We start from the raw sequence: 20,827 nt of genomic DNA, 5'->3' as shown, positions 1-20,827 counted from the left end.
ACAATATTTCTCCCAAATTAAAAAAAAATATATTGTCATTTAGAGCATTTATTTGCAGAAAATGAGAAATGGCTGAAATAACAAAAAAGATTCAGAGCTTTCAAACCTCACATAATGCAAAAAAAAAACAAGTTCATATTCACAAAGTTTTAGGAGTTCAGAAATCAATATTTGGTGGAATAACCCTGGTTTTTAATCAGTTTTCATGCATCATGGCATCATGTTCTCCTCCACCAGTCTTACACACTGCTTTTGGATAACTTTATGCCACCCCCAGTAAAAAAATTTAAGTAGTTCAGTTTGTTTTGATAGCTTTTGATCAACGATCCTCCTCTTGATTATATTCCAGAGGTTTTCTATTTGGTAAAATCAGATAAACTAATCATTTTTAAATGGTCTCTCATTTTCGTTTCAGAGCTGTATAAAGCAATAAGTAGTGACAGGCGATGCTCACCAGTTCAACCCTGCCAAAACCTCCAATCCCAAGAGTAGCGATGATCTCCAGGTTACTGAAGGACAGAGTGGATGTGAAGTTCTTCTCTCTGAGTTGTATCCGATCAAGGGACAGTGGCGAGCTGGGAGGAGTGTTGCTCCCTGACCGCCTGCAAAAAACACAGTGTGCAATTTAAGTGTTACAGTAAACAGGGCATTGATATTTCTCTGTGAAATAATGCCATACATGGCAATGATGTTAATGATATATGAGTCCTTAAACAATATGTATAAAACAATTTATTTTATTAAGATTTTAAGTAAAAGACCAACACAAATTAGTATTTAATTATAAAGAGGGATGAAAATGATACATGGTTTTAAAAATTGTAATCAAATAAAAGTATTCAGCCTGCTTTCCTCTGAAACCCCTGAATAAAATCCATAATTAACATAATTAGTTAATAGAGTGCAGCTCTGTGTAATTAGTCTCAGTATAAATACAGCTGTTCTTTGAAGGCCTCAGTGATTTCTTAGAAAACATTAGAGAACAAACAGCATCACGAAGACCAAGGAACTCACCAGACAGGTCAGAGATAAAATTGTGGAGAAGTTTAAAGCAGAGTTAGGTTATAAAAACATATCTCAAGCCTTAAGCCTCCCAAAGAGCTCTGTTCCATCTATCATCCAAAAATGGAAAAAGTATTTTACAACTGCAAACCTAGCAAGACATTGCCGTCCATCCAACCGACAGATTAAGTAACGATTGAACTAGTTAAAAAAGCAGCCCACGGTCACTCTGGAGGAGCTGAAGAAATTCAAAGCTCAGGTAGGAGAATGTGTCCACAGGAAAATTATAAATTGTGCACTCCACAAATCTGGCCTTTATAGAAGAGTGGCAAGACAAAAACATTGTTGAAAAAAATACAAGAAGTGCTGTTTGCCATAGTGCGGACACATGGCTTTAGGCCAAACAGTTTTTTTTTTAGGCCAAAACTTTCAACTGTGGTCAGATAAGAACTATGTGTGCGGAAAATTAGCACTGCTCATCATTCTGAACACACCATCCTCACTGGGCAACAGTGGTCAGAGTTTATGGGAAGAAAACTGCTGGAAGAAAACCTGTTGGAGGCTGCAAAAGACTTGAGACCGGGAGGAAGACTCTCTTCCAATAGGACAATGACTCTAAACATACAGCCAGAGCTACAGTGGAAAGGTTTTGATCAAATAATATTTTTGTGTTAAAATGGCCCAGTCATGGCCTAAATCCCATTAAGATTCTGTGGCAAGACATGAAAAATGCTGTTCACACATGTTCAACCTGGCCAACCTGGATGAGCTTGAGCTATTTTGTAAAGAAGGGGTAAATAGTCATAAGATGCGCAAAGCTGGTAGAGAAAAACCCTCAAAAACATGCAGCTATAATTGCAGCAAAAGGTTGCTATACTAAGTATTGATTGAAGTATTTGTGTTGGTATATCACTTAAAATCCCAATAAAGCACATTTGTGGATGTAAGGTGAAAAAAAAGTGAAAAGTTCAGGGAATATGAAAACTTTTGGAAGCCACTGTAGATACATTCTTTTAAAAATACAAATGCTTTGCTTTAAATACATTTCCTGTTTGTATTTATCAATAGAAGATATTTTCTGTTTTAGTTCCCTTAATTTTAACCTGTCAATATTTAAACTAAAAAACGCAGTTCATGAAATTATCACATACATAAATAGCCATTTATATCATAATATTAATCATTAAATGAGCAGAATGTAGAATTCATATGAACAAAAAAACATATGAACAAAAAACATATGAAAAAACTTTCTCTACTGTCCAGGAAAAACTCTCTACTTTCTGTCTACTGATTTTGGAGAATTGCTGTGAGCATTTGATTGCTCTCTTAGACAAGAGCATTAGCAAGACCAAGATGTTGGATGATTACTACCGTAACTAAGTACTAAGTTTGCCATTAGGGATAGTACCAACAGGTTCATGTTTTCTTTTCCAGACAATCTTATTTTATTCATAATACAAAATTCAAAATAGTTAACATTTGTTTTATCATAAGTGCGTTTGTCATACATAACTGCTACAGCTCTAGAAAGAAATAAGAGACCACCTAAAAATGATGAGTTTCTTTGATTTTACCAAATAAAAAACCTCTAGAATATAATCAAGAGAAAGATAGATGATCACAAGCCATCAAACCAAACTGAACTGCTTGAATTTTTGCACCAGGAGTGGCATAAAGTTGCAGTGTGTAAGACTGGTGGAGAAGAACATCCCAAGATGCATGTGATTAATTCCGTGCATGTGAGTTATTCCACGAAATATTAATTAATTATTTATTAACTCTTAAAACTTTATGAATATGAACTTCTTTTCTTTGCATTATTTAGGGTCTGAAAGCTCTGCATCTTTTTCTCATTTTCTGAAAATAAATGCTATGAATTAAAATATTTTTATTTGGAATTTGGGAGAAATGTTGTCGGTAGTTTATAGAATAAAACAACACAGTTCATTTTGCCCAAACATAAACCTATAAATAGCAAAATCAGAAAAACAGATTCAGAACTGGAAGTGGTCTCTTAAAAACTGTATATTATGTGATATATATATATATATATATATATATATATATATATATAATTTATGTGTGTATTTAACTCAAATAAAAAAAAGTACTCACTTGGCATTTCTCTTTTTGTCGTCACGTGCTAAAGTCTCAACGTAGCCTTGGAGATATTTCTTTAGTTCATCAAAGGTGCCAACAGTCTGAGTGAACGTTCTGATAAGAAAAACGAGGGAGAGAATTAGAAAAACAGTACAGCCCAAACATTCATAATATAAAGCATGCAGAGCGGGGAAGAGTGTGTTCTTACTCTCGGTCAATGACCAGACATTCAACTCCATCCTCATCTGCAATGATATTAGCTGATCTCACATCATCACTGAAAAGAAAGAGAAGGAAAGCCTCTATGTTATGGGTTTAGACCTGACTGAAACCTCACTGGAGCTCTCCTGGAAAGATGAATCATCCTAATGAATTAATTATTAATGTAGACTGCTCAGACATTATATCATTACCTTGTGCCACACTGTATATGTTGACATTATATTTATGAATGACTGTAAGAATCATGAACAAGACTGTTTAATACCCTTCTGTATGGAAGGAATGAATGAATTATATGGAACGAAGACAAATTTGTCCACAATATTGTCAAATATGCAACTAAAGTCTATTCATGCTCCTTTGGTAGACCTACCACCTTCTCCCAGAACAAGTTATTTTAGAATAAAGCATTATTAGAAACAAAGCAGATTTTATCTGGATTTCCAGTCTGTCCAGTAAGTGTAATGTTTCAACAGTTTTAAAGTGCAGTTCATGGTGTTTATTATGAAATCATTTACAATAACAATAAATTAGCTACTGCAAATAATCAGCACAGTAGATTTTAGAATATATATATATATATATATATATATATATATATATATATATATATATATATATATATATACCAAATTAATTAGTCATAATCATTGGATTTATTTTAATGTATAAAATACAGGGCTAAACTTCTAAAATTGGTCAGGGACAGGCAAGGTCAGTAACAAAAGGGCAGCAAAGAAAAACAACATACCAGAATGGGCAGGCAAAGAGGTCATATACAGGATATCCAATAATAAAATATGTCAGCAACTAGAAAGCTAACACAACAACAATAGGCTAGGGAATAAAATGGGGGCCATATATACAAAAAAGTGTTGATTACAAAAATAAAACAACAAAGGAAGAGCGGGGAAGAAGAGCTTTGGAAAGAGATTAAATACCGGGCAACTTGGGACTGAAACAGGGGCCTATTTATACTAGGAGGACCAGGTGAATATTATTAGACACCTGGCGAGTTAGAACGACGAAGCTTCACATGTTCAGGCAAGGTTAGATGCAGGTGCATCCTGGGAAGTGGAGTCTTTTGTTACTGAATTGAACTAGAGTCTGTGGCAGGCAGACAGACAATGACAGGACTGACAGTTCTACAGAAACTTCTTTTTACAGTATATTTCTCATTGTTTCTGTCTTTCTTTCTTTTAATACCTAAAGAAGTTACAGAACTAGTTATATAAACTTTAATGTGACAAAAAGCATTTGCAACATTGGTAGCTTATAACTATATATTAAAAATAGTACATTCAACCCTCAATATCAGTGGGTCCCACTCTTAGCGCATTTAAAACATGTACCTTTGATTATTGATAAGAATTGCATGAATGAGGATGGGAAAGTGGGGAGAAAACAGAGTCAATCAGCTGCAGCAGAACTGAATTTTTAACCATTTGTGCACACACTAGCCAGGATTACATTTTTTTTTCATTACAAAATGTTATTGATGAAATAAAGCCGAAGTGTCATAAACGTGTGAAGATGAGTACCTGATAAGTGCCTTCTCCCCAAAGTAATCTCCTTTCTGCAGGGTGTTGATGACCTGTGGCTCCTCATGATCCTTTGTGCTTTGGGTGACTTTAACCTAAGCAGCAGACAAACAGAATCAATGACGATTACTGAAAAGTAGAAATGGTTAGTGGAGGTCTTTTACACTCATTCAATGATCTTAATGGTTCAGCAACAAGATTCATTCCCAGTGTGCGGCCATAATATACAAAGAATACACTTTTCCCATTCAGCATTGTTGTTTCTTGGCCTGTCTTGTGTTATTGCATCTTTAGCTCTACTACAGATGCAGTTCTAGACACAACATCTTTGCTTTTGTTTTTCAAGTGAAGATAAATACAATATAAAATCATTGGGAAAAAAAGTAATTCCAATTGTTGGAATGGAATGAACCTTTATACATCTGAATATGTAAGTAATTATAATATTAAAAAAACTAAATGGGATTACAAGTGACACGATGATTGATTTATTTCACGTTACACACAAAAGACATTCGTTATTAATTAGGGGAAAGTAGTACATGATTTTTGCATGTTTAGAGCCATGCAAGGCCTACTTTTTGCTTCCTTATACAACTCTGGAAGAAAATAAGAGACCACTTAAAAAGGATGACTTTCTTTGATTTTACCAAATTGAAAACCTCTGGAATGTAATCAAGAGAAAGATGGATGATCACAAACCATCAAACCAAATAAACCGAAATTTTGCACCAGGAGTCGCATAAAGTTATCCAAAAGAAGTGTGTAAGACTCGTGGAGGAGAACATGCCAAGATGCATAAACAATGTGGTTAAAAACCAGGGATGCTCTACCAAATATTGATTTCTGAACTGTTAAAACTTTATAAATATAAACTTGTTTTCTTTGCATTATTTATCTGAAAGATCTACATCTTTTTTGTTATTTCAGCCATTTCTCATTTTCTGCAAATAAATGCTCTAAATGAGAATATTTTTATTTGGAATATGTTTATAGAATAAAACAACAATGTTCATTTTACTCAAAATTATACCTATTAATAGCAAAATCAGAAAAAAACTGATTCAGAAACTGAAGTGGTCTCTTAATTTTTCTAGAGCTTTTTATAGGAACAGTTAGGGTGCTCCATTTATGGGGAAGTTTTGGTGGTGTACCATTTTTTTTATGGTTATTCAAGAAGTTTTTATTCTGGACTGAAATTATTAAAATGCAAAATAAAAGACAAAATGAAATACATTTAATGAATATCATGCTAAGCACTGTATTATAATTTATTTATTTTGCTCTGTCCATAACGGGGTATCAACTTCCGCCTTGCTCCTGTAAAGTGATCCAACGCCGACCCTCTTGACCTGACAGCCAGCTTTTCGGTGGCTAACACTAATGGCCCTATTCCCAACACTCTGTCTTGGACAGGGTGGCGACAGGCTGACGAGAAGCATCATTTCCGCCACTTAAATCCCCCCTCAGAAAAAAACATCTGTCCTCCCCCACCTCCCAATTAGAGCTGCAGCGATGGTGGGGGCCCAAAAGGGGATCCAAACCCGGATAGCTCATGCTAAACGGTTCCTGTCACTTCCCAGCGGAGACCTCTGTCTCTTAACCCCTCCAGTGTCAAGTTACTGATTTATCTTAACACGCTCTACCTCCCACAGAAATGGACCAGCGTTTCCTATACAGCCCCTCTGAGGGTCAGTGGTGTTGAGGGAAAGTGCCCATTGGAACAAGCTTTAGACTGGTGTAGGACTGTGTAGGTTCCATTGGAATGGTTAGGCCTGGTTAGTGAATGCTGGTTTAGCAATGGGGTATTAATAGAAAATAGGTTAAAGATAAATACTAAATAGTGGATATCGAACCATCAGTAAAAGAGATGAGAGCCAGGACTAATCCCTAGACTAAAAAGGATGGCTGTCATATATTAATGTTGTTTTTATACAGTTCAATGATAAATCTACAGTCCCAATACTTAATTTGATTTGATTTATCATGTATCAACATCTTCTGAAACAAGGCATTGGTGGACTTTGAGTTACAGTATCCTTTTGGAATGTGCACTGATTCCCAAGCTCAAATTTCTCCTAGGACTTTCTTGGTTAAATTCATTCAAGCTTAAAAAGCAAAGTCCTACCACTGCACCGATCCATAGACCCACAGATCAGGATCCCAACACTTCTATGGGAAGTATATATGGTTTTAAGCAGATTGGAGTTGAATTTCCTGTGTTTTTGGAACAGCAGAGATGTATCTCTTGGCGTCTGTGAGACCTTCAGCATTTAGTACATCCCAGGTCTCCCGGAAGTTGCGGGAGTCTACTGCATATCAATAACGGCTCCCTGATGCATGCAAGTCAGATAAAACCTCCCAGAATCTGGAACGAGTGGCCCAAGGGTGAGCATAAACACGTACACAGACGACACAGAGACTTTTTCCCCCAATCCCATTTGTGAAAGAGAAGGAGGGGAAAAGAAAGGTGCTCCCCTCGTGTGCATATTCATGAATTGCATGCAAACCAGAAAGGGCTCTGATTGGCCTGTTCTCTACAAATAGTCTAGGAGTCAGCCAATCAATTTATAGTGTGGGCGGGCAGTATTTTTCCCCTTCTGGACGGTGAAGGCAGTGTCAGAGCCTTCCAAAAAGAGGAAATATAAAACTTGTTTCACCTCTCACTACTCTAAAGTATATCCATGTCTGGTAAAAGTAAAACAAAAACTATGAAAGTCTTGCCCGCTGTACAGTTTGTAGTAGTGATTTCAGCATTGTCCATTGCACCATGGGACTAAATGATTACCACCACCATGCTTAACAGTTGGTATTGTGGGGTTTCTTGGGGTTGAATGTCTTACCCAATCTGTCTCATCTGGCCATAAAATTGTCTTTATCAATGTGGTCCGCTGCAAACCTAGGTTTGCCTCTTAGTGGATGGTGATGTTAAACACACTTGACTGTTGACAGTGGCACTGGTGTTCTAGCTGCTTCCAGTTCTTGTCAGGTCTGTGCCTTTGTGGTTCTTGGGTTGCTTCTGACCATCCAAGCCAATTTTCTCTCAGCTGAAGGTAACAGTTTGATCTCTTTTCCAGATCTTTGCAAAGTGGCTACATCTCTCCATAACTTTTACTTAGACTTTATAGCCAAATGCACACAGCTACTTTAAGTAGCACACACGCAGCTCATCTTGTCCCAGTAGAGATGTAGTGATAATACAATACAGTACAGGAATCTGTGAGGTAGATAAACCTGTAGGTTTGCCTATTGGCTCCAATCCCATACACAGGCTAGAGGGGAACAAAGCCCCTTAATACTGAACTGTAGAAGCAGTGAAGCTGTCTTCCCTGCAAAGATAGTGGTGCATCCAATAGTTTTGGGATGAGTCAGGGAGTTGGGAATAAAGTGGGGTGGCAATCACTTTCACTGAATGCAATGTAATTCTTACAACAGTGCTCTAAAATCTAGTAGAAAGCCTTAACCTGACCGTAGAACACAAAGAAGCAATTAGCTGCAGTTAATCAAAGAGTTAAGAGAGCATGATCTTGATAAAACACATTGTTGGTGTCAGGTTGGAGCAGGAAAAAGAACTAGAGAGCAAAGGCAAAAATTATTGACAGACACAAAATAAACAAACAAAGAAACATGAAGTACATGGAGACTTACGCAAGACGTACAACCACGGGACTATTTATACACATGGACAAGAACTAGAAACTAGAAACACCAAGGACCAGTAACAAGGGGGCAGAGCTACAAATGAACAGGTAAGCACACAGAAGACAGGGGTGGAGACACAGGATACACACAGGGCATGTGCAGAGAGTAAATAAACACAGGGACAGACCAGAGAAACGTAAAAACAGGACAAGACCGTGACAGTGGGACTGCAGGACACTAAATTCCAATTTTTACTTTATGGGTGTATTTACAGTATATACAGTATATACCCCATCACTACCCAACCCCCAACAGTCTAAATAATCCATTTGAAGCCCAATGTAATCCATGATGAGTGTAGGTAAACTTCTAATGACACAATTGTATGAACAGTATAGATTGGGGAGTTGCTGCCTCAAAATATAGTTTTTTTATTTTGAATAGTGTTGAGATATTTTAAAGTATTTTAAAATCAGCAACAAACTTTATTATGGTATTGACTATGTAGAATCTGTTTTCCCTACTTATAGTTTTCAGTCGAAAGTAAACTGTCTGAGGTGTAACTGAATAAAAAGAAATGTGTGCACTGCAGACATTACCTTTCCCCTGGCAATAATGTAGAACGTGTTTCCTTCCTCTCCCTCCCGGATGACATAGTCGCCTTTGTCATAATATTCCTAATGAGGAAATACAAGAAAGATCTCATTTAGTTATTGATTTCCCTTTGAGTCACTGCTGACCTGTTCCCGTAGAGTCAGTCCCACAGGAGACCACAGGAAGACTGTTGAGCTCCACTCAGAGCTACGACAGGAAGCTATAATCGGCACAGCTATCTCTCCTAATCAAAGGTTTGTAAACATATATTTCGTGGGTATATTAACTTATGGCTCATTGGTGTATAACTGTATAACTTTATTAGCTCAGCTCCTCAGATTGTCCTTTTCCTGACATTCAGGTACTTCTAATAAGCCGATGAACTTAAACCCATTGTTTAATATTTAACATTTAATAACAGTGGTTATGGATAATTCAAGCAATTAAGCATTTTTTCCACCAAGCTCTGCTGTATACAGTGATATGACAAAGTTTGGGCACACCTGATGATTTTCACGATTTTCCTTTAGAAATCTCTGGTTGTTCTGATCAACAATTTCAGTAAAAAAAATATATCATATAGCAGATGAACATAGTGATGTTTGAGAAGTGAAATGAAGTTTAAAGGATTTGCACATAAAGTGTGCAATAATTCTTTAAACTAAATAAGGCAGGTGCATACACTTGGGCACCTTTGTAATTTAATGGATTTGAATACCTTTAGCACTAATTATTGGAACACAAAATTAGTTACGTAAGCTCATTGACCCTTGAAACACAGATGAATTTAATTAAAAGAAAAGTTTTAAGGTGCCAATTGCAAGTTTTTTTCTCCTCTTTGCATCTTCTCTTCTTAGGAATGGCAACATGGGAGCCTCAAAACATAACTCTCAAATGACCTTTCAGCTGATTTCAGCTGTCACTTTTCACTGTGAGGAACATAGTGAGGGAATGGAAGAACCACAGGCACAGTTCTAGTTAAGACCTGAAGTGGCAGAACAAGAAAAATCTTAGATAATCAGGGAAGAAGGATCATGAGAACAGTCATAGTCATCCCACAGATCAGCTCTACATCATCTTACTGCAGATGGAGTCACTGTGCATCGTTTAACTACTCAGCGCACTATTCAGGCTGTTCATGCTCGGAAACCATCAAACCTGACTGAACTGGAGATTTGTAGATTTGTAAAGAAGAATGGTCCAAAATACCTTTGTCAATGGACTCTCATTGGAAGCTATAGGAAGCATTTAGATAAATGCTGTTATTTCTGCAAAAGGAGGATCTACTAAATATTGATATACTTTTTCTGTCGGGGTTTCCAAATTTATGCACCTGCCTAATTTTGTTTAAAGAATTATTGCACACTTCCTGAAAATCCTATAAACCTTAAATATCACGGTGTTCTTCTGCTATATGATATATTTAATTAAAATTGTTGTTCTGAATAACCATTGATTTACATTTATTAAAATCAGAAAAATAATCATGGATGCCCAAACTTTTTCATATCACTGTTTATTTGTTTACTTTATTTGGATCCCCATTAGCTCCTATAATGATAGAAGCTAATCTTCCTGGGATCCATCAGACATAAAACACACAAAAATTATACATACACACAAAAATAAAAAGAAAACATACTCTAAGTATATTCCAAATGTATATAAAAGAAAAGAAACAGACAGAGGTACGTAAGAAAACACAAGAAGTAGAAAAAGTACAAAAAAAGTAGAAAAAAATGAATGAAATGAAAAAGCGTCACTATAAATCCAGTAACCTCACTATTGCCGCTAAAAAAATTATTTCCCTACTCTACTTTTCACTTTTATTTATTTAATTTAACAGTCAGGAATCAGTCAAATTGTGTTTTTTAAGTTGTTTTTTTAAACATAAAATATATATTCTTTTTTGAGCGGTGAGTCAGGTAAGGAGTTCCATTCTGTAATAGCTCATCATGGGCATGACCATGATTTTGATGAAGTTATTTTGGATTAGTTTGGCAGGAAGAAAAGATGTAAATGAGTTTGCAAGAAGTTAAAGAAGAAGCTTTTGCTAATAGAGACATCAGTAAGGAGTTGGTAGGATTTAAATTGTGGTTAAACGCCTACAATCAAAGCGCCTACAAAGCATGATTGTCGAGCATTGGCGTGATATTTAAGGAAAAACAGAAGAGCTCTTGCTCCTCAGCTGATTGAGAACATCAATACAGGAGGCAAACATACAGTGTCAATAAGAATACTCCACCAACACAGAGCTTCTATCCTTAACTCCCACAGTGAGGAGCTCCACTGGTTCTCTAATGCTATGGAGGGAATATTTACTGGCATAGTTTGAGTCTGATTATCCCCTTAGAGGGAATGAATTGTGAATGCAGATCAATACAAAGTTATTCTGGTGATGATCATCGACTGTTTCTGTCCTGATGGGGGTGGTCTGTTCCTGGATAACAGTGCCCCTATTCACAGATCAAAGAAGAGTCACTAACTGGTATGTTGTTGTTAATGGAGGAAGGTTCATCATATGCTGTGGCCTTCGCTATTACTGACATGTTAGACTGACCTCACTGACACCATCTTCCGAACACAGAACACCTGATAGTGGGTGACAGATGGACGGATGTTCCATTTCCAAAGTTGAGAGAAAACTTAACATCCCTCAATTCACTAAGTACTGGAAATATGTCACAGAAAACATTACCACCCTCAGTGGACAGCGAAGAGAGCGGTAATGATTGTGTCTGGCCTCTTCTGAACTTCAGAAGTCTTCAGAATTGTCTGTTCTTGTTCGAACAAACAAGTGACTCTTTCAGAAATCACATCCATGTTCAATTCAGGAGGTCATAATAACACAGATTAGTGTAGCATCCTTATGCTTTTATGTGACATGAACTAGTATCATATCCTGTAGCTTGACCTGCAGTGTATATTAAGGTTATAATAGTTTTACATTTTTCATTAAAGTTTAATTTTATCCCGTTTTCACATTTTCTTCTCCAATTCAGTTAGTTTTTATTAGTTTTTATTTTTTATTAGTGTTTAGTTCTAGTTCGTTTTTATTAATTCTAGTATTAGTTTTAGTTTTTTTTATACTTTGGGTTATTTTTGAGGTGCAGGATTCAAAAAGGTGTTGTCTAATAAAACTCAGCAAAAGAAACCATTTAAAACATATATTTTGTTACTGTGAAACAAACAACTGTCCACAAAAACTGTAACACTCCACAAGCTAGCAGCCTTAAGTGCAAAAAAATATATATGTAATACTGCAGCCTAAAATAGCCAATAGAACACACGTGAATCTTCAGAAACACACATCACATCAGAGAGCTTAATCTGAGAAACACATAAACAAACCCAGAAACCCAAAAAACTCTACAGGTTTCACTCATTTTCACCAAAATTATCAACTCAATGGACACCCAGCACAAAAAAAACAGATACAGCTTTTTTACCATATCAATGCAAAACTAAGTGTGAGTAAGAGACAGAGAGAGAGAGAGAGAGAGAGATAGAGATTTATCGGTTCATCCTCCTACTTCTCACAGTTAGCGCTCTTATGCTGCTTCTCAAATGGACTTATAGCTGTTTGGAGTTTATTCCACATACTGTATCACCTGTTTTACTACAGAACACATCCTTTTATCTCCATCACGCTCATATTCTAATCACTAATTTCAGCAAATTTTAGTTAGTTTTATAAACTCTCAATTCAGTTCCAGTCAGTTACTGTTTTTTTTATTTTAATTACAGTTTCTATTAGTTTTAGTTATATTTTTCACTTTTTTCGAACATTGCACCTCTCCATTGAATCTGAATAAACTGCAAACCACATTAGATCACCATTAAGTATCTACATCCTTCACAAATTCTTTGAGAGCAGATTCTTGAAGGCTGCAAAAAGCCACATTAGTTCTGGTCACTCTCAACAGATAAGCGTGATTGCTATCAGCACATCCACGACCCAAGCACGCATCCTCCTGGCTGGACTCTGCTCTCGTTTCATCTGAGAAGTTCTCCAGGCGAGCCCTGGACCTCTCTACAGCAGGAACTCCAAAACATTTGTCCACTCTAAGACTCCCTCGCCACATTCCAATCCCCACTGTTTAATGATAGAGCTCCACATTATCTGCATTTTGCAGTCCGAAACATCTGTGCCACTATTGAGTTACACTGCTTCCCATCCCCTCGGGAGGGAATATAATCAACTCCATCGGAATGATTGAATAACAGAATTCTCCCATTCGACCCCGGGGACCGACAATCGAGAGGAATGTCCTTGAAGTTTTTTCAGAAGGTGGGGAATGCGAGGAGGGTTATTTGACACAAAGCTGACAAAGCCCACACTCTTTTAGAAAAACTTGCTTTGGCCCCTCCGAGAGCCATGGAATAAATCAGTCAGCAGCTTGAATTGGCTGTCACGCACATCTTTAACAAATCACAGTCCACACCTACCACCACCCCCCCCCCCCCCCTCTCTGACTTCCACCCTCGGCCCTTCAAATCAGGAACATTTTACTTGGCCTTAGTCAAATAATTACAGCAACAATGTCAAATAATTAGGATAACAATCTACTGGGCCAGGAGATGACAGACGCAATATCTGCCCTGTCGAACAAAAGGATCATTGATGGTGGGTGGAACAGTTCTCTGGCTTCGTGTTCAATAGGATGTGAAATCAACCAAGTGGAGATAAGATCTTGACTTACCACCTCCAAGCAGTCCACGATCTTAGTCAGTTTATCTTCTGGAAGACTGGCCAGAAGTGAAACGCTGGAATTAAGAAGAGGAAAAGAAGCAATCAGTGACTGTCAGGCGTCTGTAGAACAGACTAGAGATCTCTTTGAGAAGATATGTGGTATGAGGATAACACAAAACACTCGTGTGACGTTTTTGTGTTTATTTCAGCTCAAATTTAATTATCTCAATGATTTATTTTTTTCCCTATTAGCATAACTAGCTTAGCTCTCAAACAACATCCTATTCATTGGGTTCCAGTCATGTTTTCTATCTAAATTGTATATATATATAATGTCAAGAAGGTCATCCTTCCAGGCCAGATGCTCCTAATACTGGTCCTGGAGTAACAGCATAGTTTTGTTTTTAATATGCCTGCTATAGCAAAACTACTTCAACTCACTTTACTGAGTAGTTGAATCAGGTGTTTTTGATGTAAACTTTTTGGGTTTAGTTTGTTCCAAACCAAAATAGCAGGTGTGAAAGGCACTGAATCATGGTCAATATGAAACCATGGTCTGGTTTGTTTGCAGTGTGAAAGCCTTTTTCTAGATGGTTCAGATTTTGAACCAATTACAGAAAGTTAGGTCAGGCTATTGACAAACATTAAAAAACAGAAGAAGAAGAAGAAGAACCAGAAGAAGAAGAAGAGAAAGTAGTACTGGTGTTAAAATGTGACTCAATTTACTTCAAAAAATGTGACATATTAGTATGGGTATAAACACTTGAGCGCATGACTTCTATATCTATTGTAACTGTAGATCATCCATTTTTACATACAGAAATAAAAGAAATCCAAGGGTAATCTGTTATGCTCATTCTGCTGTGTGACATGCATGCAGGTGAAGGGACTGAGATTGAGATTCAGTATAACACCTGGAAGGCAATTTGGCAAATTCTATCAACATTCTACGAACCAATCAGTGTACAGTATAGGCAGACGCAGTCTAATAGGTAATAATGACAGCACATAGCTAAATAGGTTTTTTAGTGCACTTATTTCCTAAACTGGTCTAAATAAAGGCTATACAATGTAACAAGAACATAAACTTTAGTTCAGACTCTGGTCCAGGCTTTCAGGCATGAAAACAGTATATCCTCCTGAGACCCAGACTTTAGTTTCTTCTATTCGGGAGGACCTAACAAGTATAAAAACCTTTTATGGGAAGTTGTTTTTGCAACACTTTGCAAAATATTAACATTTTAAAATGTTTCTTGCCATTTGGTATCAGAAGCACCCAAGTCCAAGAACAAGATTTTAGCATTCTACAGAATGTAAATTAGATTTTTTTCTCTGGACTGGCTGTAGAAACTTTTGACTGGGATTCCCGCCATTTTGTTTTCAATCACTTAACTATAATGTTGTCATGTGACCACTAGATAGTACAGGCAGTGTCTTAGAATGAGGCTAAAGGGTCAACCTTTATATAATGCTGCAGAGAAACAGAAATGTAATGTCCTCATATGAGGACGCTGGGTCTCAAGTCCAAAGACCAGAATAAAAAAAAACAGGTTTAGGCCAATTCTTCTTAGACCAACTCCTACATAACTCATAGCTGAACTCAAGCTATTTAGGAATCTAAATGTATGCTTCTTCTTCTCATTTCATTTTATTTAGTCATAGGTAAGGAAATCTCTCTTTGATGACCATGGCAGTAGGTAGGCCTATTGTTATTTGATGCAAGCCTGGACCACAGGGAGCAATATGATGGTTGGATCACCTTCTGAGGAAGCTGCGGTGCTGCTCATGCCGAGCCTCGGCGGTCATCCGCATGATGTTGTGGAAGACCTCTCGGTCGAGGACCCAGGTCCTGACACCGCTGGCCGCTGCAACCACAACAAAACAGCAGGTAAGGGGAAATGCCAGCGTGCTGCCGGGGCTTGACCTCCACCTCGCTGCGTGGGACCAGATTAACTTGCAGTGAACCAGGCACCAGGAAACAGCAGCTGCTTCCAATAGGGTCCATAGGAAGTAGTTACGTTTTATTGCGTTGTGTCAAATCAAGGGTAACCTTTAGGGCCGATAAACTGTGGTGAAAATAAAAAAGTTACTAGGTAGTTAAGAGTGTAATTCTTCTCAGTTTAATGTGGGCCTGTCTGACTATAATGAAATATCTTATCAAAGAATCTAGAGAGCTGGGAAAATGTATTAATGTCAAAAAAACAGTATCATCACTAACACATTAAAATATAATAAATTACCGGTGCAAATGTTCATTATGTGACACAGTCTAAACCTGGCAGTTGTTCCTTATATTATGTCAAAAACTAATGAATAGACCGGTAAAAATACTCCACAATGTCCTTCCACTTAAGGATAAGTTTTTTTAATTTTTCCATAAATTTCAGTTTTTTAGAGAGGTTCTTGCATTCTTCTTCGGTCTTTATATTAGTTTTTTTTTGCCTTTGAGCAGCTATATTAGTATACACTGATGTGCCAAAAGTCATGGATTTTTTTTTTCTAAATTTTTATCCCATTTTTTTTCCCCAATTCACAAGGCCAATTACCCAACCAGGAGGGTGAAGACTAGCACATGCCTCCTCTGATACATGTGAAGTCAGCCACTGTTTCTTTTTGAACTGCTGCTGATGCAACATTGCCAAGTAGCATCAAAGCGCGCTCGGAGGAAAGCGCAGCGACTCGGTTCCGATACATCGGCTCACAGAACGCCTTGTGCTGATCGACATCACCCTTTGGAGTGATGTAGGGAGAGAGCGCCATCTACCCACCTAGAAAGAGCAAGGCCAATTGTGCTCTCTCAGGGCTCCGGCAGCTGATGGCAAGCTACATGAACGGGATTCGAACCAGCAATCTCCTGATCATAGTGGCAGCGCTTAGCTTGCTGGCTTGGGTATGCCCAGACCTGTATGAGTATAAGTTGTGAGGTGTTATCCTTTGAGTAAGACTTAACACTGGCCAGTGTTAACACTGTGCCAGAGGCCTAATAGTGGTTTCCAGAAGGATGGAACACTCCAACATACCTCGTTCCACAGTGTCACAAGCAGTGTTACAAAAAGCATTACCACACACAATAGTCAGTGCAGTGGTTGGAAATGATTGTGACTGGCAGACAGGAAGCCACATATGCCTTTCCCACAGACAGCACAATTGGCCTTGCTTTCTCTGGGTGGGTAGATGGTGCACTCCAAAGTGCAGCGACTCGCTTCCGATACATCAGCTCACAGATGCCTTGTGCTGATGTATCGGAAGCGAGTCGCTGCACTTTCCTCCAAACGCACTGTGATGCTACTCGGCAATGCTGCATCAGCAGTGGATGGAAAAGAGGAGGTGGCTGACTTCACATGAGTCAGAGGAGGATTTAATATTCATCTCCATATCAAATAAGTGTGACTTATTTTGATAATGAAATATTGTTATGAGACACATTATCATAATTATCTAACATTATCTAACCTTGGCGTGTCCGTTTGAGAAGGCAGGAGGTTCACATGTGGTCAGTGTTCTTTTAGAGTTTACATTGCTGCGCATGACCAGGATTCTGCTCAGAGGTCCTTTTGTAAATATCTGACATCATTAGGGTCATTTGATTGAGAAAGCACTTTGGGCCAAAACAAACAAAATTACTGATGGGTCCAAAAGCTCTGCACAGCGAAGAAATCAGGAATTCACAAGGTGTTCCAGTCTTTCCCCTCAGTCTTTGTTTGACGGCCGCGGGCAACAGCAGGTTTGGATGTCTGAATGTGAAACACCCTCCAAGTGTGAGCTCACCATGTTTAGATAACACACCGATGAACTGCTATTATCTAAGCGGAACACAGAGCCCAGGACAAACGATATCTCTCCACCGTCCTACCTGAAGTGGGGTGAACACTTGCATAATTCACGAGATCTGTACTGGTTATTCCCTTATTGTTTTAAATTTTTAGCATGTGTGACCTCATACTCTTAAAGGAGGAAGCGGTTAGTGAATGAATTATTCTATTAATTCTTACAGACAGTCATAGTCCTAGTATGCATATGAAATACAATGAAGTATTTTACCTTTGACTGATGCAGTCCTGGTACAATTATATAAAATGGCTAATTCTCCAAAGGTGGTCCAGACTGCGATAGATGTGAGCAGTTTGTTGTTTTGGTAAACATCTATGTTACCATCTGTGAGAGAAAAAGAGGAAAAACATTAAGATTAAAGAAAACGACTGACTTTTTAAAATTGATCATACAGGGGTTGGAAAATGAAACTGAAACACCCGGTTTTAGACCACAATAATTTATTGGGTAGATTGGCTACAACATGTTTAGCGTCTTAAGATTGCGCTACAAGGCTAATGAATTAGCATATTTCCTAATAAGTACAGGTACAGGTCCCTGGTTTCTAATACATTTCTAAGTGTTTGCTTTGAGAAGTAATATTTTGCAACTATTATGAAAACATGGTGCACAATTTTCCTAATGTGACATTCAATCCTACTGAAACAAACATACTAATAACAGTTGCTACAGGGAAAGCATACATCAGTTCAAATAGCAACATACACTGTGGTATTGTCAGTTATCCAGCAAAAATCAGGCATAGAATCAATAAAAACCCACACTGAAAATTTCAGATCAAGGCCAGATATTGCTGGTTGCCAATTATAGATGGTCACAGTTGGTAAGAAAGGTGCTTAAAAAGCTGCTCATCCAGGTGAAAAGGTTAAATATCCTGGCAGGCTAGTTGGTTAACCAGCTCTTGGCGAGCATAATATACAGCTCTGGAAAAAAAAAATTAACCACTTAAAAAATTGTTTTTTTGAGTTTCTTTGATTTTACCAAATTGAAAACCTCTGTAATATAATCAAAAGGAAGATTGATGATCACAAGCCATCAAATCAGACTGGACTGCATGAATTTTTGCACAAGGAGTGCCATAAAGTTGAAAATGACATATATTTTTATTTGGAATTTGGTAGAAAAGTTGTCTATAGTTTATAGAATAAAACAATGTTTATTTTACTCAAACATATACCCATAATAGCAAAATCAGAAAAATTAAATCAGAAACTGAAGTCGTCTCTTATTTTTTTTTATACTGGTTGTTTAGCTTGGTTAGAAGGATCCCGCTTGTAGACCAGCTGAATCATCAAACTCATTCAAAAACAGATCATGCTGGTCAACCAATTTAACCAGCATGACATTTTATAGACAAGACCTATAACTTGTCTATAACTCAACTAATTACCAATGTAAAGCTGGAGACACCAAACTCATCTTGGTTGACTGAGGTCAGTTGTGTTTCCTTTACTTTTTCTCCCAAATCTTACCTCAACACCTAGATTTGTTGTACCTTTAACCTACAACAAAAAGTAGGTGTTGAGATCTTAAACATCTGATGGAATATAAGATGAGTCCTACCTGCCAGCACAAACAGGTGGTTCCCTGGCTCGCCTTGCTTGATGACAAACTCTCCCTGCTGATAGGTTCGCTCATACATGCACTCAACCATGTCTTTGATCTGCTGTCCTTCCAGCCTCCTCAGATAGCGGTTCTTATTCAAGGCATCTGTTAGGAGCTTCTTCACGCTGACAAATCACACATTCGTCATAATTACACACCAGCTGTAGACTTTACATCATGCATTGCTGAAGAGTAAAGTCTTTAAAAATTGAAAGATGATGTTAAATATGTGGTCATGATCTATCTCTATAGCAGTTGGTAAGGTCAAGGTCTCATTAGCTCATGTACTGTATGAATTTTCAAAGGAATACAAATCTAAATTGTCTTTAGTTTAAGCCTTTGGGTTTTAAGTAAATGAAGACAGCTGGGCAAATTACTGCCCTTTGGATAGATGGTGATTTCTTTGGGGGTGGGTGTTTAATTTACAAATTATTCAAGACTCCCTAATTAGATAGATCTTCAGTTATCGAGTGAACCAGTTGGTCAATTGTCTATACCAGCAAGGAGAATGGATAATGAATCTCGAAATGATGTTTGATAAGCAGAACATTTGGCCAGTACAAGGGTCCTGATATAATGAGAGCGTCCTCAATGTGGCCCTTTTGGAAATTACCATCTGAATGGCACATGCTAATGAAGCATGTATAAATATGATTACGGGTGTAGTGTCCAAGCACATTTACAATCTACTGGGGGTTGATTCTCACTCAGCTAGACAATTTGAGTCCAACAGGAATATGTTTCAGTTCTTCTCCTGTTGGGCAGGCTCTACTGTAGACTATACCACTATACCTATATCCACTCAACATTGAAGTGAATACAGTGGTAGGATTATGGCACAGGCACAGTTCTAGTTAAGGCCTGAAGTGGCAGGCCAAGAAAAATCTCAGATATGCAGAGGAGAAGGATGGTGAGAACAGTCATAGTCAACCCACAGACCACCTCCAAAGCTCCAAAGACCTCCAACATCATCTTGCTGCAGATGGAGTCACTGTGCATTGTTTAACTATCCAGTGCACTTTGTACAAAGAGAGGCTGTATATGAGAGTAATGCAGAAGAAGCCTTTTCTGAGCACACGCCACAAACAGAGTCGCTTGAGGTATGCTAAAGCTAAAGCACATTTGAACAAGCCAGCTTTATTTTAAAATAAGGGGCTGTGCACTGATGACACTAAAATTGAGTTATTTGGAGGGTGGTTATTTATCCATGGTGAAAAAAAAACACAGCATTCCAAGATAAACACTTTACTGCTTCCCACAGTAAAATGTGGTGGTGGTTCCATCATGCTGTGGGGCTGTGTGGCCAGTGCAGTTACTGGGAATCTTGTTAAAGTTGAAAGTCACATGGATTTTAATCAATATCAGCAGATTTTTGAGAACAATGTTCAAGAATCAGTGAGAAAGTTGCTAAGTTGCACTAAACACTGATTAACATCTACTAAAGAATTCATGCAGAGAAACAAATATAATGTTCTGGAATGATCATCTCAGTCCACAGACCTAAATATTATTGAAAATCTGTGGTGTGATTTAAAGCAGGCTGTTCATGCTCGGAAACCATCAAACCTGGCTGAACTGGAGATGTTTTGTAAAG

At 37.7% G+C, this 20,827-nt stretch overlaps 1 protein-coding gene across 1 annotated transcript in view; it reads right to left on the bottom strand.

Moving 5' to 3' along the window:
* Positions 1-20,827, bottom strand: part of prkg2 (protein kinase cGMP-dependent 2) — a 42,538-nt gene that overhangs the window by 12,547 nt on the left and 9,164 nt on the right. Inside the window, exons 3-11 of the mRNA XM_022664866.2 lie at positions 19,192-19,358; positions 17,839-17,952; positions 15,557-15,662; positions 13,808-13,871; positions 9,110-9,187; positions 4,869-4,963; positions 3,314-3,382; positions 3,121-3,219; positions 455-602 (exon numbers count right to left, since the gene is read on the bottom strand). Coding sequence (XP_022520587.1) covers positions 455-602; positions 3,121-3,219; positions 3,314-3,382; positions 4,869-4,963; positions 9,110-9,187; positions 13,808-13,871; positions 15,557-15,662; positions 17,839-17,952; positions 19,192-19,358 — 940 coding nt within the window. The remainder of the gene's footprint in view (positions 1-454; positions 603-3,120; positions 3,220-3,313; positions 3,383-4,868; positions 4,964-9,109; positions 9,188-13,807; positions 13,872-15,556; positions 15,663-17,838; positions 17,953-19,191; positions 19,359-20,827) is intronic.

Source organism: Astyanax mexicanus, chromosome 22 (assembly GCF_023375975.1).
Source record: "Astyanax mexicanus isolate ESR-SI-001 chromosome 22, AstMex3_surface, whole genome shotgun sequence".
In the NCBI taxonomy this organism is placed as follows: Eukaryota; Metazoa; Chordata; class Actinopteri; order Characiformes; family Acestrorhamphidae; genus Astyanax; species Astyanax mexicanus.
The sequence above is the reverse complement of the archived record's forward strand: the minus strand, read 5'-3'. Positions and strand labels throughout refer to the sequence as shown.